Source organism: Podarcis raffonei, chromosome 2 (genome assembly GCF_027172205.1).
Source record: "Podarcis raffonei isolate rPodRaf1 chromosome 2, rPodRaf1.pri, whole genome shotgun sequence".
NCBI classification, from domain to species: Eukaryota; Metazoa; Chordata; class Lepidosauria; order Squamata; family Lacertidae; genus Podarcis; species Podarcis raffonei.
This window is the reverse complement of record NC_070603.1, coordinates 74,684,043-74,708,869: the sequence shown is the minus strand read 5'-3', so window position 1 is coordinate 74,708,869 and position 24,827 is coordinate 74,684,043. Positions and strand designations below refer to the sequence as shown.

The 24,827-nt window shown below is 45.3% G+C and overlaps 1 protein-coding gene across 4 annotated transcripts; it reads right to left on the bottom strand.

Moving 5' to 3' along the window:
- On the bottom strand, positions 1 to 24,481 carry ACY1 (aminoacylase 1). 4 transcript variants are annotated; one of them, XM_053377508.1, is made up of 15 exons: positions 24,303 to 24,480; positions 21,533 to 21,683; positions 15,145 to 15,209; positions 12,197 to 12,301; positions 9,076 to 9,170; positions 7,623 to 7,699; positions 6,150 to 6,239; positions 5,735 to 5,791; positions 3,723 to 3,796; positions 3,411 to 3,460; positions 2,537 to 2,681; positions 1,429 to 1,497; positions 1,024 to 1,103; positions 571 to 631; positions 1 to 457 (listed from the first exon to the last, which is right to left on the bottom strand). In XM_053377508.1, exons 2-15 carry the CDS (start codon positions 21,648 to 21,650, stop codon positions 293 to 295), a joined length of 1,251 nt encoding a protein of 416 aa, XP_053233483.1. In that variant the 5' UTR covers positions 21,651 to 21,683; positions 24,303 to 24,480; the 3' UTR covers positions 1 to 292. The 4 variants fall into 4 exon arrangements, with proteins under 4 accessions (XP_053233483.1, XP_053233486.1, XP_053233484.1 ...); XM_053377511.1 differs by lacking the exon at positions 24,303 to 24,480 and adding an exon at positions 23,950 to 24,160; XM_053377509.1 differs by lacking the exon at positions 24,303 to 24,480 and adding an exon at positions 22,312 to 22,387.
- Between the last annotated feature and the right edge of the window lie 346 nt (positions 24,482 to 24,827).

Here is a 24,827-nt window from a genome sequence, read left to right as displayed (position 1 = left end):
TGACGCCTACAGAGCCCCACTTTATATGTACTGGTGTAAGTGTACATTTCTGCTTCCAGCATGCTTTGCCCCCCCCCCTTGTGTACCACTCAGGGATGCTGGAATGCAACAGTCTGCTTTGGGTGTGATCTCAGCAAGCCCTAGCCCTCAATCAAAACATCTAAGGCCTACGTCCCCTCTAGCAGGGTCCCGTCTCAAAATAGGAAGCAATGCAGGTTTTCAGCTTCTCTTTCTCTCTTTCTTTGGTTTCTCTCTCCCTCGGACTGCTGCCTTCTGCTCTGCCTGGCCCTATTCAGGCCTCTGCTTGCAGGGGAAGGACACTGGCCAGTGCAGAGATGAGATGGGCGTAGATCTCAATCCCACGAAGGAAGACCTGCTCATTCAGGAACTCGTTGTGGTCATGCAACAGCACAGGGGTGCGGTTCATTGGGGAGAAGCCGATAGCCGGGTGTCCCGCCTGCAACACAGTGGGAGGAGGAGGGGGAAGAGGAGACAGAAGAAGCTCAACCAAAGTACTGGAAGAAATCAACTGACAAGATAAATGCGCACAGGAAATGCACTTGCACTCACCGCTCTGATATAGCGGCTGTCTGTGGCAGCAGGGAAGATCTCGCATTGCAACTTCATGTTCCTGACAAAGACAGAGATACTATGACAGGGGAGCTCCCATTGCTAAGCTAGGCTTTTCTTTCTCCTCCCAAGGATGCTCCAAGCTGTCTGAAGGCGGGATTCAGATGGTGAGAATTTTTAAAAATGGAGCACAGGGGGCCTTGGATGAACAGAATGGGAGACGTTGGGAAGGGTGAGGATAACTGGGCCACTCTCCTGTTCTCCATACTGATCCCTAGGGGAGTCTTTTTCTGAATGCCTTGAATGTTAGGCTTCCCCCCTCACACATCCCTCCCTCCAAAATGATGTCGTGTTTACAGTTCCTTCTGCGTCTGGCAGGTGAAAACAGTCACCAGCCTCCACAGGTGTCTTCAGAAGAGTGTGAGAATGGGGGGAATGAGGCGTCTTACTCACATGTCCCTGCAGGTGCCACTGAACGCCTTCCACCAGGGGTCAGATTCCTCTGTGGAGGTCACCGACTGATCCGTGTATTTCTAGCCCAAAGAAAAGGGTAGAGGGTGAAGCTTGGAGGAGGCAACAGGGCACCTACAGTGCAGGAGACTTGTGGCAAGGGCTCGGCAGAAGCGGCAGCAGGTGTGCGAGAGGTTGAGGGAGACAAGGCAGAACAGAAGGGCAGCCATATTGAGAGAGGAGAGGCCCAAGAGGGAGATGGAGGAGAGAGGGAGAGAGAGAGAGGTGGCAGCAGCAGCCGCAGCAGCACAGGCGGCCATGTAGCCATAAGTCAGGAACTGAGCTATGCGTCTAGATCTAAGGGGGTGGCAACAGGCTGCTGGAATATTCCCTCATCTCCACAGTTACCTGGTGGAACTCATAGCTAACACCTTCCCCAGCCGCCCGGCACCAGGCTGTGAGCTGCTCCTCAAATGCCTGCAGAGCAGAAACAAAGCAAGGTGGAGTGTTATTTATTTCATCCAGGAATTGCTTCCTGTGAAACATCTTGAATCTGTTTAACAATAAAAACATCATCAGCAAAAACATATAAAAGTCATTTCAGATGTAATAACAGATAACAGACCGGATTATTTTTTTAAAAAAAAACACCCCAACTTATAAGGCTTGTTTAAGAAAGCACAGTCTTCAATAGGTGCTGGAAAAATAGAATCTCTCTGATCTGTACGTAGCAGAAAGGAGGTCCAAAGGGTAAGTACTGCCACACTAAAGGCAATGTACATTGTACAGAAAGGACCTCCTGATGAAACGGTATCTGGAGAGGGTTCTCTCCTGCGGAGTTCTCAGCTGGGTGTAAAAAGGGTTGGTTGATGTCAGAATGATTCTGATTTCAATTTATCCCACAGTCCTTCTAACTCATCCCAGAATCCTCTGCACTCCTTCCTGCCATAGTTAACTACCATTCTTATCCCCACAAATATATAAAAACAATCAAATGCTCCTTAAGCTTAACCACTGATCCAAGGCTCCATGCTGGCTTAGAACCATGCCAAACCTCAGAGGCTTCCCTCAACTGCTTCCCCAACTGGCTCCTTCCTCTCTTGCAGCCTCTGAAGGCGGGTCCTGCAACTGGAGACGATCCTTCAGGGCAAGGAGGGAAAGTGGAACGGGAGAGTCAGCAGGGCTCTTGGAGATACCTTACAGACAAAGAAATCAGCCCCTTCAATTCTCCTCATCATAACCAGGAAGAGTTGCAAGGTGCTTTCATGTGATCAATGATAACCAATGCAAGTCAACAAAATTTATAACATTTCATATTTTATAGGATGTCTCAAACAATTTTAATGTAAGAAGCCTAGGAACGAGAGCTCTAGGTGACACAGTCCAATGCAGGAAGAATAAGCATACACTCCCCAGCCATTTCCCAGTAAGCATATTCCAGGCAATACCCCACAGCCTGAAAATTAGTTGCCATTCCCCTACCTCCTTCCTTTCTGTCAGTAGCCAGATACTGTACCTTTAAATCTACTGTGGGAGGGATGCGGATGTCAAAGGCAGCAGACATCTCAGAAGGGACCACATTGAAGGAGATGCCCCCATTGAGCATGGTCAGGTTGAGGGAAGTGACGTCACCCAAGGTAAGGTGCTTCTCTGATTTCAACCTGCAAGAAACAAGGGAGAAAGACTTTCACCCCACATCTTTGAAACTCTGCACTTAATTGCTCCCTAAGTCCCAAGGGTGAAGAAACAGGAGGCTAAAATCACTGTTCCAAGTATTGGCAGGAGCAGTGGGCATTTTCAATCATCAGAGCAGCTAACATTCCTGCCCAGAAGAATCAGAATCCAAATGACAGGTGACTCGTACAGCAGCTTACAAGTGGTCTTGGAAACATAGACATGTTCCACTGCAAACCTCTTGTCTCAGGAACAATGAGTGCCACTAATGCTGGGATAGGGGACCAGAGTTATTCCAGATGTAATTGGCCTACAACTCCCATCATCCCTCACCACCGGCTATGCTGGTTGGAGCTGGTGGAAGTTGCAGTGCAACAACATCTGGAGGGCCATGGGTCAGTCCCCTCCCTGCAATAAAGCTTCTCTGCGTTTGCCCAGCAGGGCTGCTGCTCATGGGCTCTATGACAACCTGAATGTGCTGCTCAACCCACGCAGATGGCAACGAGTCATGCATCAGTGTGGCCCAATGAATAATGCTAGCATCAGTCCTAAGGGAGGGCTCTATCTCAGTTACGAGGACAAACTTAAGGACTGAAAGGCCTTTGCACATTAGAAATGGTCGCCAAATAAATAGCAAGTGAGCCATAGAGAAGGTCAGGAGAAGCCCCCTTCCCAACACAGTCAAGCTTCCCATAGAGGCTCCTTTTTTTCCTCACCTTTGTTTCTCACGCTCTCTAAACTCCAGGAAGGAAGTAATCACTCTGTGCTATGGGCAAGAAAGCAGAAAAGTCAATGCAACAATATGGAAACATAGATACATATTCTAATGAGCAAATGTTTTTCAAGGTGGCCCAGCAGCTGGATGGCACCAGGCTCAAAGGCTTGTGTAAAGAAAGGTCTATGAAAACAGACCTCAGCTCGGATGGTTGAAGGCATTGCTTTTAGATCTAAGCAAACAATTCTGTCCCCTGCCAAACAAAAGCAGCCTCGCCTCCCACGCCTCTTCGCCCCTATTCCTAATCTCTTACCATCTTTTCAGCAGCTGTGTTCTCAATGAATCTGGATCCATGTCCTGGGTTCCCTTCTACCTTCACTTTAATCCCTGGAAAGTATTCAGAGGAAGCACAAAACATGAATGGTAAGCAAGGTAGTCAAAGCAACACCTTGATGCCCAACTCCTACAGCAAGTGAGAACCACATTCAACACATCTTTTAGAGGAAGCGTGCTACGATCCAAAGGATCAACATGCACAAAGAAGAGAGAATAGTATTGGAGTGTTGCACAGACCCCCACAGCTGACGAGCGAAACAGATTCTGCAGTTGAATAGGGGGCTTGTTTCTTCAGCAGCAGGAATTGTTGCTGCAAAAGCCCCTGCAACCTAGCTGCACACATCATTTGCATCCATATTGCATACACTGTTTTTCAACTTATATGGGGAAATGACATAGTCTATACTTTAAGAGCCCCATTTTTAAAACGTAGTGTGCCCAAACGAAAACAAAACTGCATGCAAACTGTAGTGCAACGTTTTGCGTTACAGTGAATTACAGTGAAGAACAAACAGTGAATTACAGTGAAGAACAAACATAAGGGTTATTCCATGGGTAGGCAAACTAAGGCCCAGGGGCCGGATCCAGCCCAATCACCTTCTCAATCCAGCCTGCGGACGGTCCGGGAATCAGCGTGTTTTTACATGAGTAGAATTTGCCCTTTTATTTAAAATGCATCTCTGGGTTATTTGTGGGGCATAGGAATTTGTTCATTATTTTTTTTCAAAATATAGTCCAGCCCCCCACAAGGTCTGAGGGACAGTGAACCGGCCCCCTGCTGAAAAAGTTTGCTGACCCCTGGTATTCTTACAAATGGAGTAAGAAGTGTGGGATGCATACCTCTGCCCTAGTTTCCATATAACCTGAATCCATGTCAAGAGTAGGTACAAGGAAAAAAAATGTTTCCAAGCTGTAAAAAGCCCCTCACTATTCAGAGATGCTCTGTTGCGTAATACTGAGTGGATATGCTTGGTGGTGGGAAAGTAGGATTATTATTTTTACTATCATGGAGTAGACCCTATAAGATTTTCCTCCATTATCTCTCTAGCAGTTGTCCACATCAATGGATGAACAATAAAACTCTTTCCATTTGTGGCCATCGTACTAAGAGGGCAACAGGGATGGGCTAGAGCACCATAGGAATAAATTGAGGAAGAGCAAAGGAGACGGCAGTAAGGCAGCAGATGAGACATTGGACTGTGGCAGTATCCCAAAGAGAGGGAGCCAGAAAGCAAGCATGGGTGAAGGGGAGAAAATGTGAGGCAAAGCCACCTAGGAAGGGGAATAAAAGAAGCAAACTATAGTAAATCAGCTTTATGGCAATGTTACCATTCGTATATCCAACAAATGGTGGATATCCTGTTACCTTGATATGAATCCCCACTCCCTTTTACAGATATAAGGCAGGGAATGCTGGCAATCAAACTTACACGATCTGTTAACACTCACATGTGAATGCCGACTTTCAGACATTCACTGCAAAATTATCCGAATTCACAAGTTACAAGCCCTTACTGAAAATCCCAAGGTTTAAAAAACCACTCAAGGAAGGAGGCTTAAAATTCCAAGTTGATTCCAGTGATGTTAACTGTGACTAAAAATCCACAGATTCAAATCTACTGTGAAAGTGAAAAACAGCTGTGGCTAAGAATTATGAAGTCCCAAACCAATTTCAACAGGATGCTGGTCTCATTATCTGCTCTGGCTCCTCCATAAAGCCCCAAAAGCTCTAGGAAGGGTTACATGTGTGACTATTTTACAGTGAAGACATGGGTATGGCAAAACTCCAGAAACTACTCAGAAGAATTCATGACTTCCCTGTGAAAGAGGCTCAAAAATTCTTTCTTTCAAAAGACATTATCTCTCCCAAGATCTGTATTGAAAATGCAAGCAAACATCATGTAAGACCAGAAGTAGCCATGAGGGAACCACAAACAGAGACAAAAATCCAAACACACAAACATAGAAGGAATCCCGGATTGTACTCACACCACGGACATTTTTCGCCATAGAATACAGTGAAAGTGTCTGTCGGGTTTGCCAGGCCTGGGGGAAGAGAGAAAATGGAATTAGGAAACAACACATTTAGCTAGAAGACACAGTAGGCTTTCTGAAGCGCCTTTTGACCAGGAAAGCAAAGTGGCTGGGGATTCATTAACCTTATGCAAGTGAGTTCATCATTAGCCTTGCACCAGTAAAACAAAGAATCTTCACCACTGTATGCCCCTTTTTGACAGTAAGCCTGTGACCTAACAGAATCTCATTCTTTCTCTCTCTGGCAGTGAGAGAGGAAGTATGCCCAGGTAATCACCAAGGATAAACTGAAGCAAGGGTAAAGCAAAATGTATGGGCTGGTTCCCTCATACACTCAAGTCCAAAATAGCTTCCCTGATGGGAGCCTCACCTTCATCCAAGGCAAAGCCAACATTAAGCGTTGCAAACTCAGGACGCTTCACAAACATTTCCATCCCCTTGTGGCCCCCAATCTCTTCATCTGCAGGGGAGGGAAAAGAGACCAGGTAAGTGAATCACCAATTGCCACATAAACACCTTTGCTTTCATTCTCCAGAGACCAACCACATCTCTCTCTGCACTTGAGAGTCAAAACAGGCCCAAGAGCTTATGGCAACTCACAGTTCCCTATGGGAACCTGGAGGGATTTCACTTGTGGCGATTCAGCTCACAGTGATGATCCACCTTAGCAATGACACAGAGATTTGTGATGTTCAAATTGTTTCCTGCTGTGTAGCAGGAGCCAGTCAGTCTGCTCAGGAGAGCCAGGAAACTGCAGACTGTACTAATACTGAAAAGGCTGCAGAAATAGCAGGTATCAGTATCTGGTTACCTGGGCTGCAACAGAGGGCCAGAAGAAACATTCTATGGGAGAACGGTGCTTGGATCCCCTCTGATGTATTTTTATTGAATTAAACCTATGTGGTTATATGCTGCAGAGAAGGGAGGGGGACATGAACCTATATTGCAGTTAATAGCAGCAGTCTGTGGGGAGTGATTAAGCAATGGAAGTAGTGTGAAGGGAAAGGGTTAAACACCCACCCCTCCAGTGGCATGGTCTCAACCCAAATTGGGAGGTACCATGATTGCTTTTAACCACAAAAAGGGCATAAGGAGAGAACACAGACTTTCCATTTACATCCAGTCAGGCCCAAAATCCTTGGTTGTGGTACATGCATCCTCTGCAGGTGCCCTCTAGTGTTCCAAGGATGGAACAAGAATGGCTGTCTATTAAAGGATCTACAAGCAAAAACCTTGTTTTGGGTGGCTACAAAGACCACATAAAGAAAAGCCCAGCTGGATCAGGCTACAGGCCCACTTACATTATTCTCACAATGGCCAACCAGATGCCTCTGGGAAGTCTGCAAGCAAGACTTGAGTGCAACAGCGCTCTCCCCACTTGTGATCCCCAGCAACTGGTATTCAGAGGCTTACAGCCTCCAGCAGTGGAGGAGGAACAGCTGCCGCCACTACCAGATATTAAATTCTGGTTCCCCTCAGCCGCCTCCTATAGCATCTCTTAAACAGACAACCACCAAAGGAGATGGTGGCGACATTTTCTTTTGTTTTTGGTGAGCCTGGTTATTGAGAGGGGATTGAGGGCAGTCAATACAGTGAAGGTTTGTATGGCAGGGATTAAAAGGTTGGGTTGACTTGCCTGGTGTAATTTGCAAGCTGAGAGGGGAGGGGAGGGACACAAACTCCTACTACTTCAACTGTCTTTTGGGAGGGAGATCTAAGGAAAGAGGAGGGCTGGGCCTTTTAAAGTTCATTCAAAAGGGTTGAGAGAAATATGGAAGGAGGAGAAACTATTAGGGCAAGAAATACAAGTAAATGGGAAAGAATAAGCCCTTGGTTAACTCGCCTGGGACAAAACTCATATGAACAGTACGTGGGAACTGTCTCCCTTCGGCTTTCAGTTTCCGGATGGCCTCTATGTACCTGGAAGGAAAGGAGCCTTATTTAGTGGCTGATGATACCCCTGGGACAACCCAGAGATGCTTGGCCTACACCCAGTCAGGATCATGCACAGATGCAGGAATGATAAAGGAGGGAAAGGGAGGGTGGGTTTTTGGGGGGTGGCGACTGGAAGCTAGCTGAAGCCTGGATCAGAGTCCATTGACGTCTAAGATATACATACAGGGCAGAGCAAGACAAGTAATTCATATTAACCACACATTAATATGAATTCGGGGGTGCTCCTGGTTCTGCCTTAATTTCTAGAGGCTCAGATAGCCTTGGTAGCTATGAATGCCTTTTACCAGCTACAGCTAGTCTGCAAACTATGGCCATTCTCTTAGTTTGGCCACGGTAATTCATGCATTGGTAATATGCTCTACGTGGGGTTACTCTTGAGCCTGGTCTGGAAGTTCCAGCTACTGCAAAATGCTGCAGCTAGAGTGTTGATGCAGACGGACTATCACCAACACACAATTCCAATGCTCAAAAGCTTGCACCGACTGGCTATATGCTACTGGGAGAAGTTCAAGGTTCTTATATTAATTTACGAGGCCTTTACAACTTGGATCCAGGATACCTCAAGGACTGCCTGGTTCCATAGATTCGTGTCCGACCACTGATGTCTTTGAGGGAGTCACCATCAGGGATCCCCCATGGCTCGGATGCACAGTTTGTATCTACCAGAAGCTGTGCATTCAGTACATGGGTGTAGCCAAGGAGGGGGCAGGGGGGCAGCTTCTCCCCCACCCAATCAAGTAAAACAATAGAAATACTTAACTAACTGACCAATCACGTCAGTCCTGCCCCCCTCCCCCCGCAGCAAATATCCTGGCTATGCCCATGCGTCAGTACTGTGAGCTTAATTTTATGGAACTTCCTTCCAGTTGAGATCAGACGGGTTCCCCTCCCTGTTGGACTTCCGATGACTACTGAAGACTTTTTTTATTCAAGCAGGTATTTTAACTGAATTCTGATTTTATGGTTTTAGATGATGTTTATTTTTATTGTGTTGAGTTACTTGTATACTGCTTACGATGTAATTAAGCAGCACATAATGTAATAAAATAAAAACAAAATGGCTACAAAAGTTATACAAAACTTTGCTACTTGCAGGATTTAACCACTCACATACTATTCAGGCAGCATTTGTGTGTATTAGCAGTCTATCTATTCCTGTTTACCTTTGGGGCGCTGGACCCATTACCATTTAACCCAAGGCACACTGGCCAATCAGGATTAAGTTTTCCACTGACTTCTGCATCCACTAAAGTGAACTTGAAATGATCACTCTATGTGAACTATGATAGGATGAGATCATCTCAGTCATGTGTCCTCTCCCTCACCATGGATGGACTTACTGGATAGAAACACATTTCATATCTTGGGCTCCACGTGCATAGATGTTTCCCTCAGAATCCTTGAAGGCTGAAAACGGATCATAGCGCCAATATTCCTGTGGGAAGGAAAACAGCACAGAACACCTCAGGATGATGGGAGTGATGGGAGGACATGAGGCACTGAATATGTGACATCCTATTACAGCACAGGGGAAATCCTATGTATTTTGAATATTAGGAGCAAATATATGAGATCTTTGATTCCTCAACTCCTGTCTAGAAAGACTCACAAATATTATGTCAGACACTCAAGTACTATCTTTGGGCCAAATTGCTTCCACATAACAAAGGCAAACAGGAATATTTCCCCACTGTGATAGCTTGAGTTGTGATAGCAAACTGACACCTGTAATGTTGCCACTGGTGGACGAAGGTGGGGGCGGGGGGAGCGGTCCGCCTCAGGTGCCATTTCTAGGGGGGTGACAAAATCCCCCTGTGCAGATCTTCGCAGTGGCGCTCCTCCCACGCCAGGTGTCTCGTGCACCCTGGCAGGCGGCGCTGGCACCCCTGGCGGGCATTATGCGCACCCACCGATCCCACTTCCTTCCTCTCCCTTTCCCCCTCCATTATTTACTTGCCTGCCTCCTTTGTGTCCTCTTCCCTGCCTGCCTGCGAGCGTCCTGGTGGTGCGCTGCCGGTGGCAAGCCTCCCAGGACACTCAAAGAGGAAGGAAGCGGGATTGGTGGATGGGTGGGGCTCCCTCCATGCCCCACCCCCCTTGGGAGCGCGCCCGGCCTGGGCAGCGCGGACATATGCTTCACCACTGAATGTTGCAGGGGCACCAATTCAGTGCTGAATGCAGAGTGAAGCAGGTTTTAGGAACTACCTTATGCTAAGTCAGGCCATCTAGTTTGGTATTTTAGGCTGGCAGTAGCTCTCCAGGGTTTCAGAAGGGGTCATTTCTAGTCACATTTGGAGATGCCACAGATCAAGGCTTGAATGTTTAGCATGCAAAGCATGTGCTCCACCACCAAATTAAGGCCCTGCCTCAATCTTCCCACCCAAGCGTAGAACAAGCAAGCATTTCCAAGAAAGTGATCCTAACACAATGTGTCAGCTAAGGAAACAAATGAGGAAACACCCATTGCTTTCCATCCAGAGGTATCCAAGTGGTTGAAAACAAGGAAAGCAATTTTTATATTTCATTTGCAGGCAAGGAGTTCTTAGGAAACAACCTCTGTTATATGATTTGGTTTTGAAACTAGGAATCCCTTTTTATTGCATTTAACTGCTTTAAGGAATATGGCTATCTCCCCTAACTCAGACGTAACTTAGTAAATATCAACCCAATCTGGACATTCTATGTATCAAGTTATACGAAATGAGTTGACTACCAAATATGTAATACACTTGAAATAGCTTTGTGGGATAGATAAAACAGTATGGCATTATGAATCTATGTTTTGGCCATAATTTCCAGGGTTTTAGGCACTCAAAGTGTTATAGCACTTCAAACTTCAGAAAGATTTCCCTGTTTATTATACATCTGGTAGCAGCCTTCTTAGCTTCATTTCTGTGTATAGTATGTCCAAATCAGTCCATTTTTCATAACTACAAAGAGTTTCACCAAAAGTAGCCTAGCCCATGCTGTGCAATGATATGCTACCTTTACAACGACCTTTAAGAACATTTTTGAAGGTGGCATCCATCCATATCTTCTTTGTCACCCTATGTGATTTGGCATGTGTGCCTGCTTTAAACACTAATGCCAATACAAGTGCAGTTAAAAAAACAACACTGTGGGAGACTAACTACAGTGGTACCTCAGTTTTTGAACCGCTTAGTTCATGAACAACTTGGAACCCGAACGCTGCAAAACCGGAAGTAGGTGTTCCAGTTTTCAAACTTATTTTCGGAAGCCGAATATGCTCCGTTTTGAGTCCCCCTGTGCTTCCTGTTGCGCTGCTAATTTGCAGCCCCCTGTGTTTCCTGTTGCGTTGCAAATTTGCGTCCCCTCCCCCCGCATTGTAATTCAAGCCTTCCGTTTCCGATTGCAGTGTTCTGAGGTGATATTTGGAGCTTTTGTTTCTGCTATTTATTTTGCGTTTTTTGTTTTGAGGCTTTTTCAGTTAATTTGTTTTTGAGACTGTGTGATTGATTGTGTGACTACGGAGATGGATAAAAGCAGGTAAGGAAAAAATAAATTTTTATTTTTATCATCTACAATACTGTTTTATTTACAGTGGTACCTCGGGTTATGAACTTAATTTGTTCTGGAGGTCCGTTCTTAACCTGAAACTGTTCTTAACCTGAGGCACACTTTCACTAATGGGGCCTCCTGCTACTGACGTGCCACAGATGAGCGATTTCTGTTCTCATCCTGGGGCAAAGTTCGCAACCCGAGGTACTACTTCCGGTTTAGCGGAGTTTGTAACCCAAAGTGTTTGTAACCCAAAGCGTTTGTAACTTAATGTACTGTACTATAAAATACAGGGGTACCTCGTTTATTGCTTTCATTTTATGGATCAATGGTCTCGTAAGATAGTAAAATTCATGTTAAATTGCTGTTTTAGGGGTTGTTTTTAAAAGTCTGGAACGGATTAATCCATTTTGCATTACTTTATATGGGAATGCGCGCCTTGGTTTTGGAACGCTTTGGTTTTGGAACAGACTTCTGGAACAGATTAAGTTTGAGAACCAAGGTACCACTCTATTAAAGAAACCATCTAAATGCCTACAGCTCTTTATTTCTCCCTGTAGGTGGCACTCTGCTGGTATAAAGCTGGGGACTAGAATAACGAAGAGGGCAGAGTTTCCTTGAGTTTAAATTATAGGGCTTACTCAAAGGTATCTTGCATCTCATCCCTCAACTGTTGTAATCCTAGGAAGTGTTAACTCTACGGTATGTATTACTAATCCCCCAGGATGACACAGGTGTTGATGTGAATGAAAATGCATCACACCAATATAAGCACCGTAACCTGTGTCCTCTATATATTCAAAACAAGAAGCAAGCAAGGATTATCACACTTCCCTGGGTCTTTCAAAGCATTCTGAAGGAGGGGGCACATCTGTACCACCAACACCCTTTCTGAACAGCAACATCACATGCAAGATGCAGAGATCTGAATCCCCTTCTAACCTCAAACACCGGCACAACGTCTGTATGAGAATTCAGCAGTATGGAGCGGAGATGCGGGTTTGTGCCTTTCCAGGTCAGGATGGTGATCACACGGCCAGGGCAGACCTGCAACAGAACACCAAGTGGGTTGCTCATCCTGTCACTAGATCAGTATGGACAAAAAGCTCCGCAGATGGTTCCCAAGTACTTGAAAATGGTTTTTCTGTGCAATCCAGAGAGGCAGCAAGAGGGGCTGATGGATGATGATGATGATGATGAGAGAAGCACCCTGTTCTGGCTCACACTCTTCTACCTTATGGTGGCTTGGACTTTATAGTAATTTTTGAGTTTCCATAGGATCTTATTTTCTTCTCTGCAAATTGTTCCATTAAATTAAGGGAGAATCCAACGGACAACAAGCGCACTGGGGCCTTAAGGTGGCTTTGTCTCAATTCAGGTTTCTGCAGTAGCCACTTGTGGGAAAATAAGCATCACCGTGAGGTGACGAGGCAGTAAAAACGTTTTAAAACTGCCACTTGTGGGGCAAATGGGTAGCGAGGGAAGCATTATAGGTGAGTAGTTTCTGTAGACTTGTTTGCAAGGCTGAGCATAGTGTGGGTTGTATTCCAACCAAGTTCTACTCAGAGTAGAACTGGAATTAATAAATCTGAGCCATTCAGGTCCATTAACGTCAACGGATCTACTCTAAGTAGGACCGGCATTGGATACAACCCTGTTCATTGTGAGTTAAAGAAACAGGTGTGAGATACAGTGCCACAGGCTGAATCAAAATAAGCCTCGGAATTCAGGCAAACACAGTGTCTCCTTATGGCGAAATCAGGAAGCCCCAAACTGCTTCTGCAGATCCAGGTCCACACCTGCAGTCCTCCAACGGCATAATAAAATGCAGTACTTTCCAACACAGAGAAGTTCCAGAAATCACTAGACGGAGTCTGGAACAGATACAGGACTCTGGGAAATTCATATAGGCTTATGGTTGCTAGTCCTTTTAAAGTACCCTGGACTATCACGATAAAGACTGAGGTAGAGGCAAACTCCAATATTTGAAACCGACCCATTTAAATTTTAACATTTTGGGGGAGAATTAGCCTTTAACTATACATAGGAATAGAGAAAAGAACACAAATCACTCCTTTAAAAAAAAAGTTTTCGTTTTTGCATGGCATTAATTTGTAACAATAATCAGTCTAAATACAGGCCCTAATGCAGGAAAGGTCAGGCTGGATCTGTTCAAGAATAGCCTGAGAACATGGTAATAAGAGATTAATGGGATAGCCAGCTCATGAAGAGATTATAGGCTGCACGAGGGCTGCAACAAATTATAAAACAGCCAATATGAGCACCAGCATTATCAGAATGCTTCCCGCAGCGTGGCTTAATCAGAAGGTTGCCTGAGAATAAATCTGAAGACATTCCTCACCACCACTACCTTGAACCACACAAATCAAGGGGGCATAATTAATCAAAACTTGTTCAAGACTGCCTATGAAACCATTTATTTATTATGTTTCTATTCCACCCTTCAAGTCAGGCCAACACATGTGGTCCTGAAGAGCTCTATCTCGGGAATTCCTCCTTCTTCCCCGCTAAAGAACCCATTTGGCTCCATCCCAAGTCCTCCCTTGATCCTCAATTCTTCTTCCCCATGGCCTCCTTGTCTAGCATCTAGTCTAGCATCCTGCTCTCACAGTGGCCAACCAGATGCCTGTGAGAAACCTGCAAGCAGGACCCGAGCACAAGAGCTTCCTGTAGTTTCCAGCAACTGGTATTCAGAAGCATTAGGGACTCTGGATTTCTCTTCGTACAAAAGAATGTTTCCCCCCCCTGCACACCCCCTAAATCTGTTCTAGGGGTTCCCCCAACCCTTTGGAAAAGATTTGGGGGAGGGTTCAGGGCACACCCAGGGAGGGAAGGGGGTGGAGTCCCATTGTGCAAGTGGAAATCCTTGCATTGGCAGGACTCATTAGGAGAATATGGCCCTCAGTCTCTTTGGAACCTCTGCTAGGCACTATTTTGAGGTCATTAATTAGCGGCTCTGACTCCAGCCTCCATACTAGGTGCTGGTATTGGACACCAGTATTGTAATAGAACCGGTGATCATTTGTGTAAAACATTATCACCAGCAGCAGAGAGGATTTACACGATTAAGAAATAAGGAATGCCAACATTCTTTCACTACTAGGATTGACTGATTATCTGTATCCCAGGCCCAAACCGTCAATAATAAGTCTTCTCTGGAGAAGCGTTAAAGAGCACATTTCTGTGGCCACAAGGAAATAATAAGGGGTTGTAAACTTAATGCAGTGATTCCAACTACGGAATCTAAAATTGTGGTCTACATTTCACCCATGACTAACAGGAGCTTTGTGGACACTTTGCTCATGTGAATCCAACGCCATCTTCTTATTCCTGGTACTTAAAACAGATGGCAGTTTGACACTGACAACAATCCAAGAATGTTAAGAAATATCCCTCTTGCAGATGTTAAGAGAATAAGCAGATGAGACGGAATTTAAAAGACATGTACCGTTGTGATTATCAAATTTGAGTCGGTGGTGGTGGAACTAGAGCTCTGCATTATAATTCTTTAGGCAGTATAGTTTTACAGTTTTATTCATGCCTCTCATTTTGCTAGCTCGTTATTAATACTGATGTTATGTTGTTTTTGCATCTGGTATGAATAGTTTTATTCATGCTCATTGTACCCAGCTCTGAAATGTGTCTTGGTCAAGGGAGGCTTAGAAGTACTTTAAATGAACAAACAAAACAATGTTCTTGAGAGCCAGGAACCATTTACCTTAGCCCAAAGCTTCCTGTATGACAGGAGATTAATGGCACCTCCTTTACCAAGTCATAAGCTTTGAGAGACTATGTAACAGTAAATTGGAGATGGGTGATCAGACATCCTGACAGAACTGAGACGGGGCAATGGCTTTCTCATTAATTACCTCCACTTTCTGACACTGTAGGCCAAGTTCAGAGCCTATTCTCTCCAAGAATTTCACTGCTGTGTCTGAAAGGAGAGAGGAGAAGCAGCTGTAAAAACCACATATCAATGAAATACATCGCTTTAACCACCTTTCGGTCAATGACATTTATTTTACTTATGCATTTACTAAAAACATTTATAAATTGGCCTTAAGAGACAGCCAGTGTAGTGTAGTGTGATGGACCGAGATGGGAGTGATGGACCGAGATTGGGAGACCAGGGTTCAAATCCTCACTTAGCCATGAAGCTCACTGGGTGACCTTGCACCAATCACTCACTCTCAGCCTAGTCTACCTCACAGGGTTGCTGTAAGGATAAAATGGGGAGGAAGAAGAAACATGCACACCACCTCAAGCTCCTTGGAGGAAAGGCAACATAGAAATGCAATAATAAATACATAAAACCATAAATTACCAAGGCAGCATACAACATGAAGCAATTCAATAAAACTTACTCAAATCATCAGTGTAGCCTCTACAAAAAGCTGCACATCCATTGTACCTAATGCAGTATGAGCAGTAGAACTTTTCCCCAGAGGTGGACAGCAAATGGAGTTGAAGCATCGGACAAGGTTTTAAAATATTTTTGGGAATACATCTTGTTTGCATACTCTGGCTTTTACATGTTTTTTTGCAGAATGTCGCAGAGGCCTCTTGTTTGAGCCCTCTGTTTCAGATTAGCTAAAGCAGTTCTTTGTCTTAAGTATTTTCCATTGAACGTTTTGAATGATAGCAAGCATTACTGTATTATATTCTTATTTATTACTTGCTCTTCACCCCAAGGTGGGTTACAACATTCAAACACAGCATAGCACAATATTAAAACTTATAATTACAGACATAAGAATGGTCCTAAAAACATACACCTCATGTCAAAAGGCAGGGTAAAGAGATGTAGAAAGAGGTATTTGGAAAGACACACAGCCGAAAGCATAAAATCATCTGGTAAATATGGCGCCACACTGGTTTTCAGAAGTCCACCCAGCACTTTGCCAGCTGGATCATAGTTATTCTCCTTTTTCTTGTCCAAAATTGTGAACCCCTGTTTTGCCTTCTGATAGCACGCTGGAATGCCATCACTGGCAAGGGGTGTTCAAACCTCTAATATTTCTATGTACAAGGAATATTTCCCAAAAAAGCGTGGAATTTTTGGGTGTCATTCCAGCATTTGCTTCTATGGAAGGCTCTCTTATATTGCAGTGGCAATAATGCAACCCTGAAACTGGCAGAAGATGAGGCTTCAGGACAGAGGCTGATCTCTCACTCCACACTGCTTTTTGCAGATGGACACAGTTGTTGGGCAAGAGGGAAGCAACAAGAGCAACTTGCACCTTTTCATTTTTTTTCTCTGAAGCTCAGTGTGTCAAGTAAAGAAAAGGACTGTCTTGCCCTCCCCTTCCACTATTCTTCTGCCTGAATATTGCTCTGAGGATTATTTTGACATATTTTGTCATTTAATCTGGAAAGGTAATTTCCAATGCTTCCCATTGCACACTTTATATCCATCCATTCTCCCTGCCCCCCCCCAGTTGGCTAGCCAGTTTGACAGGGACCAGCCAAGGCATGTTGAGAAGTTAAAGCTTTCTAAAGATGGTAGGCCTGCATGGAGCAGCGTTGCCTAATTTTCCTTGTAGATGAAATCAAAAGTACAATTTCTGCAAGGACTACAGGGTCAACTGCATACTACTGACTGTGTCCAGAGAGTGTTAAGTGTTGTTTTGTTTTGTTTTTTGCAAAGCTAGCCCTCTCTTTCTGGCAGCCCCTCTCTATTTCAGAACCTTCTATGTGGGCCTCCTTGACCCAGTAGGGCAAAACAAACGGAGGGGGGTAAAAATCTTTTGCTTTCATTCTGTGGTTCCTCTCAGGAGTTTACTTGGCCAAGCAAACAGGAAACAGACCTTATTAAGTCCCCTTTGATGGATTCTTCTCCCTGCAGGGCCCCTCCAGCAAAACAGGGGAGGGTGGGGGGGATTTCAACAACAAATCTTTTCTCCCTGCAAACGCTTTGTGCTGGAGTTTTCTGGCGCAGTCCTCCTATTGCCCTTCTCTCCTTGGACACAGGAAACAATTCATGCAGTTTCATTCTGCCTAGCTCAAAAGTGTGCAACAATGATAGTCCAGTAAGAACCTAATGGTTTCATCATTGAAGAGGTGATGCCCTCTTCATGGACCCAAGCCAAGACTTTCTCCACTGAGACTTTTTCACAAGCAACACTTAAATGGGCTTCTCCTGCTTCTGTAAGTGAAAAACGCACAACAGCTAATTATGGCTCTCTTGCACTTTTCTTTCTCCCACTAACATTCACAAAGCGGGATGCATCCCAGGCTGCATATCCTATACAGCTAAATAGGATTGTGACATTTTACCTAAAGTATTTTTCAGTATATTCTTCGGCTGAAAAAGGCTCCTAGACCAGCTTACAACAGCCTGTAATAAGATGGACCCTACCCTCAGGTTTATAATTTAAAATACACAAAATGGAAGGAAAATGAATTGCTAAGGAGGAAAAAGGCAAACTCGCGAAAGCAATCCTAACCCCAGCCAGGCAGCAGCTGAAGTCTAATGCCACCAAGTGATGGCAGTGGGTGGGTAGCTCAGGATCTAGTGCAGGCATAGGCAAACTCTGGCCCTCCAGATGTTTGGTACTACAATTCCCATCATCCCTAGCTAACAGGACCAGTGGTCAGGGATGATGGGAACTGTAGTCCCAAAAATCTGGAGGGCTGGAGTTTGCCTACAGTATGCCTGATCTAGTGAATCCCAGGCCAGGCTAAAGGCCAAAGGAGCTGTTTTGAACAATGATCTATGCAATCCACCCCACCCCACCCCGACCATCACCGCATGCAGCAGATGGGGGGGGTGTGGATTGCATGCTAAGACAATAATTCTTAGTTACAAAAGTGCTTATAAGTGTTATTTCTGGCAAAGCGGTGGAGCAGTAAGCCATTGCTTTGCTTGAACTGAAGCAAGTTGACATAAGTAAAATGCAAATAGTAATGCAGTGCAGGTTTGTAATAATAAAATCATTTTTATTTTTTTCCAAAATGACTTGGCCAGTTTTCTTTAGACTATTCACAGAACCAGCCAAACACACAGTTGGTGACAGTGTGAACAAAAGACTGAATGAGGTTGCCCATAGCAATCCTGTCATGTGTACCCTCTGCCATGCCTGGGATTTGATTTTCAGTGTGCATTACACAAGAGCCATTTTTCCCTCTGGTATATCCAGCACACGCTGCAAGCATGTGGCAGGTACATAAGGCCAGGGGGTAGATAAGGGGGCTACCACACAGAGGCTTTCTTTTCAACAACTTTCCAATGGATGCCATGCAGTAGGTGGACATGCAAGGGTGCCCCCCATACAATGTATTTTCAATTAAAATACACAGTCTCACTTCTCATATGAATTTTGACCCTAGCTCAAAAAGGCCAATGTAATGCAATTCAGATGCACCAGGCAGGCTAGGACTGCAGCCTTTAAGCCACTCATTCCAGAGTACAGTGGTACCTTGGGTAACAAACACCTTGGGTTACAAACACTTTGGGTTACAGACTCCGCTAACCCAGAAGTAGTACCTCAGGTTAAGAACTTTACCTCAGCATAAGAACAGAAATCATGCAGCGGCAGCGCAGCAGGCCCCATTAGCTAAAGTGGTACCTCAAATTAAGAACGGTTTCAGGTTAAGAACGGACCTCCGGAATGAATTAAGTTCGTAACCAGAGGTACCACTGTAGTCCTACTGGCTTCCATGGCCTTACTTCAAACTATGTGATATGGGAACAGGAGCCTAAGTTACAAGGTGACTTAGAAAGGCTAACTTTGCCAACTTTAGGCTGAGTACACTGAGGACAAGGGTTCACATGACTGCAACTCAATGTCTGCCTGAACGAAGTGGATGAGAGCCAATGTATACGACAGACAAAAAATTCTCTTCCAGCTTAACTCACTTGAGTGCTCAGTGCATACAGATTTACTCCGGTTGCCATGAAAACAAGGCTTAAATCCTCTCACTTTGTGACTCATTAATACTTCAGGATAACAGAGAGGCAATACTTGTCTGAAGTAAGCTCTGGAATGTGGACTTCACTCAGCACCAAAGTTCGAAAAGCAGCAAAGTGTTTCTTAGATAAACTATTAACATCTGCTGTTTCACACTTCTGAGTAGCTTTGGGTGCAAAATATCACCATTAAACCCCTCCAAATTACTTTCTGATCTGACAGCTATGGAACACATTATTTCTTTCAAATGGCAACTCAAAAAGCCGTATGTAGGGATTTGTCCACCAGGCATGAGTGGGGGTGGAGGAAGAGAAAGGGATATCACATCCCTATCTGATGTCCTCTGAGGTACAACTTGCATTATATATCAGTAGTGGGGAAACTAGGGTCATCCAGATATTACAACTCCCACATCCTTTGCTGGCTGGGGCTGATGTGAGCGGGAGTCAGAAAATCTCTGGGAGGGTCACAGGTTCCTCATCCCTGGCCTATACTGTGCTCATCTGCACTGGGAAGGAATCATGGTTAGGAAGGTGAAGGTAGGAAGGTTAAGTCTGCTGAAACAACGTACATGGGTTGGAAATGTGACTTGAATCTTTTGAGGAATAGACTGAATCATGCAAGGAACAGAAATTTTAAACACACACACACACACACACATCCTGAAACTGGAGCTTCTATGTGACTTGCATTTTATGAAACATTCCATTCTGGTCTAGCAAGTTTCTTCTGCTCCTCTGCCTACTGAGGACCACTGGGGTTTTTGATGTGCATTTCTCCAGTAGTAGCTTTCAAAAGTTCCAGCCAAGTATTTCCGAAACTCAAGAAAGTGTCAAAAGTTGTTTGTGCTACAGTATGGTGATTTGCTGTTCAAAGTGGGAAAGGGCAGAAGTCCGACTGGGCGCATTCAAGACCTTGTGTTCTTCTAAAATTGTTCTCTGGATTTTGGCAGAAGGCTATAATCCAACAAAGAGAGACTCATGCATAAACCTGTTAAGCGGTTAATAGTTCAATCCTATGTGCACCCTTCCACCCTGAAACAGGCCCCATTGGGCTCAGTGGGACTTACTCTCACAGAAGTGAGTACAGGGCTGTCTGTCGCCTTATTTAACTGTGTTGAATTGTGTTTTCATCAGCCTACTCCATATCAGTTGTGGCTTCCCTGTTTTCCTAATGTTGAGAATGTCTCCAACCAAGTTATGCTGGTTCTTCAGCGTAGTAAGGAATTTTGTGCATCTAGTCCTCAGGAAATTTTACTGACCTAGTTCAGAAATAGTAAGTTTGTGTCTGGTCTGAATCACTCAGACTGAAGATGGTGGCAGGCTAACATGGCTGAACATTTCCACATATAAAAATGTTGCTCGCACATATAAAACTTTTTGTCAGCAGAAAAGGTTCTAGCATAACCACTTTCTTTACATTCTAGTCTTCTATGGGCAGCAAACCAAACCACGGGAAAATGTCATAGGACATGTTATCATTATTGCAAGATACCCTGTCTGAAAGTATTTTTATGTTATGATTTGATTGAGTTGGAAAAGGAGGCTAGAGAAATGTTCTGACTCTGAAGTAGAAAATGCAATGATGCATTGAAAAGATGGCAAATGTACTGGATTGTATTATAACGGTTAATTTTCTTGTCAATTTTACATATCTTATCTGGATATTTTAATTAACAATTTAATAAAAATTGTCCAAAAATATCAGTGGCATAGAAGCAGACCAATCAGGTCCTGGCAAACTCTGATGGGATGTTGTTTTAAAAAAGAAAGCAATAAAATGCATGTTATAAAGTGAGAGGAAAGATATTTCTCCTCACTCTTTATAGCACAGTTTAAGTGCTGAGGGGCAATGGAAGTCAGGCTTATCCATGTGATTATAAAGGCTAAATATTGAAAATAATACATATGAAACATGGGGTGGTGGTGCTAGATAGATACTTACAAGCTGTACTCAGAATAATTCATATGGACCGAATGATCACAGCACAGCGCAGATAATCATAGGTCTATGTAAATATATCCAGGAATGCATAATTCCAACTAGATGGTTTTTCCTGTTTAAATTATACTGTATGTTACAAATGCATTCAGTGCATCTTAGCCAGAACAGGTGAGATAAACCCATTTCAAATGAACTCAAGAAATCAATTTGTTTTGTTCACTCTGGTAAATGATGCAGGAACATTACCTCCAGCTGCTAAAGTAACCAGCCTCCGAATGGACTCCCATTGGTTGCTGATTATGTAATGTTTCTGCAAAGCTCCAGCAGTGACACCAGTCAAGTAGACAGCAGCAGAACTTCGCCTTTTTAAAATGAAGGAGGAAAAAGAAAACACCCTCCGTACCATAATCAGGGTCTGGCTGGACAGTCTTGATTCTCAGATATTCCCGGAAGAGGGTGACTGATGGATCTTCTTGGGGGTCCTTCTCCCCTTGCCTTTTAGGGTCTTTCTCTGGCAGCATGTTAGCCTTCTGGACACAGGATATTAGAGTCCTCTGTGAAATTAAGAAGTGAATGCATAGGAAATGCAGAGAGCAAGAGCAAGAATATCATTCTCCCTTATTTACTGTTCAGAGTGGAATTGCGCTGCTACAGGTACTAACTTGTATAACCACATTTAATTCCTGCTGTGCCTTCTCTCGCTTTCCTGAGGCTGCAGCAACAGGAGGAAATTGCCAGATGGCACCAATAATTGACTGGTAATTTAAAAACTTCCCCGACATGGATTCGCTCCCAAAATTGTAATGGTTCAAAAAACACACATCCAAAGCTATGAAAGCTGAGCTCAGCACTTGAGGGAAATCATCATTGCACCCAAGTGGGGAAAAAATCCCAATCAAGGCTTTCTTTCAACTCAATTACACCTACTACTATGAAGGTCACAAGGTTTAATCTGAAAATGAGCATGGCCATGTGCACTTTCTACAACAGCTTCTTCTGGGTATTGTGTCTAGTATAGAGCTCTTGGGCTAGAGCACAAGGCAACTTTTGCTGGAAACGAGAAATGACTGTACAGTAATGGCAAGAGTAACAGATGATGTGTTCTCTTAACACCTACATGGAAGCATTCAAACAGGCAGCTTAGCAAAAGGTGCTGGAAACACAGAAGGCTGCGAAACTGACCTACAAGTTGGGAGTAGCGTTGCCACCTCCACACACCCCCTGCTGTGTCCCGCATTCACCACAGAAACTCCACAGGTATAGATAGCCATGCCCTACAGGTGTGAAGAAAGCTGCATCCATTGAATTACTGCTGTAAATAGGTACAACTTGCATTATCAATGTGTAGCTGCTCCTAACAGATGGGTTCAAGCAGTGCTTTTTTCTGGGGGGACGCAGGGGTATGCATACCCCGAAACATTTTGTGAATCTAAGTTTGGCCCCATTGAGGGGCAGTATTTCAATACGAGTAGGAAAATGAGAGTACCACTAAACATTTTTTAAAGAAAAAAAAGCACTGGGTTCAAGACCCGTATTGAGGGAACTCTATGATATAAAGGTCCAGAGCTTGTGCTCTCCTTTTAATAAGACAATAATGCTGTAGGATATTGAAGACTCAATATTGGGGGTTTTTAGACATCATGGTAGTGACTAGAATAGAAGGGAGGTAGATAAAATTAATAGCACAGGAGAAATTTCTTGTGATTAGGTGTTAAGGAAACTGGTGAGCGTAGAATTGGGAGAGGGAGTATTAAGTGGGCAAGAGCAAGTATGGGAAGTAGGGTTTTTTAGGGGCGTTTATTTTGTTTTGTTTTGAAAGAAAAGGTATGGGAAGAAAGACTGCAGACACTTCTGCCCAGCAATTTCTTGTGAAGAAGGTGCTGCTCAAGCATGGAAATATTTCATAACATCCACACATCATAGTTGATTAGTCAGGAAAATAACCTGGGATGGCAGTTTCATGTGGACAGCATTGATGCTATCCATTTTTTTAAAACACACCAAAAAAACCTGAATGTATCAGCAGCACTGAGTCCATAATACACTGCTGTGTGGCAATACCTGTGTGGCAAGAAGGAAGGCTTGTAAGAGTCGCTTATCTACCACAGTCAGTGCAACCAGGCGCTTCAAATAGGCAGGCATAGGCAGGTACAGTAGGCGAGCAAAAAAGTTCGCGAGAGGTTGTAACTTCGGTGGACTTGCTTTGCAAAGCTAGATTCGTGTTAAACAGGTACAGGGCGTCGGGGGACAGCAAGTTATTAAGGCAGCGGGCATCGAGAGGGAAACTTTTAGGAAACGAGCAGAGGCAGATTTGGCCAAGGGAAGTTTGGGGCATGACAGCGTACGATGAGTGCTGGAAAATGCTGCGGCTTTCCTTTCTCGTTTCTTTTTTAAATGAAGCATTTGAGGGCAGGGGAGAAGAGAATGCGTTTGTGGAAGCAAGGCTGCACTTGACAGGGGGAAAGGCCGGCCACACAACGCAGGCAGCGGGACTGGGAAGCCGCAGTCGATTCCGAAGAGGTGGGTCGTCCTATAGCGGAGCTGAACGTGGAGAAGAGCAAGGCGCGTTTATGGGGATAGCGGTTAGGAGCGGGGGCGTCCGAGGGGCGCCGAGCCAGCTCGTCCCTCCCCAGCCCCCTCAGGACGCGCCTTCCAGCCCCGGCTGCTAAGTAAACAAGTAGTTCCGCAGGAACCTCTCTCCCTCCTCCCTGCAGGCGCAAGGGCCGGCTGTGCCAGGCGCTGCCGCTGCCGCGCCCGGGCCGCCCAAAGGGGACCTTCTCGGGCAGCCTCCCCGGGTCCCGCCCTGCCCCGCTCACCCACCTCTCCGGTCGCCGCAGAAGCCACTGCCTGCCTCCAGCCCTCCTCCTGCTGCCGGGCTCTGCTGCACTCGCGGCAGCAGCGGCGGCGGAGGAAGGCTGGGCGCGGGGACAGTCCTGCCTCCAGCCCGCCCGCCGGCCTCAGGCGGGGCCAATCCCACGGGGGGCAGCTGGGCCGCCTTGCCTCCGTCCCAAGCCGGGCGAGTGGGAGGAGGGGGCTCCGGCGCACGTGGCCGGGGGGGGGGAGATTTCGGAAAGAGGCAGAAGACGCCTCTGGTTCAGGACTTCCTGGGAGGGAGGGAGCTGGTTAGGGTTACTGCGGAGGGAGGGAGGGGAGAGCCGAGCGCGCCAATGCACCTTTGCAGCGGGGTCCCGCCTGTCCTCTCGCCTTCAGGGCTGGCCTTGGCGCCAAGTTCCGGGGTTTAACACCCCTTTCCCGTCGCCCAGGCCCGAGTGAATAAATCCTGGTTGCCAACCAGAGAGAGAGAGAGCACGCGCGCAAAGGCCAGGTTTTAAACGGCAGGCTTGGGCACGTCCAGGGCCCTTCCACAGGGAGCACTTCCTGCTCCCCAGCGCCGGCTCTTCTCTTGAGCAGGCTGGCTATAGGCTGACAGCGCGAGCCGCCTGCGGAAACTCGCAGCCCAGCTAAGAAACTCCAAACTCTTAAGTCGCCTCAGCCCCTTTTTGAGAGCGCCTTCAAACGCTCCATATACATCGCCTTGCAATTTTTTGCCACAGCCCTGTGAGGTAGGTGAGGGTATTAATCGACATAATGGGTGGGTGCCCCGGTGGAAAATATTGGGGCAGGGGAAAGTAAGTTAACTCCCACCGAAAGTTTTTGCAAAGGTGCCAACTTGAATACAATATTGGAGGGGAGGGGCA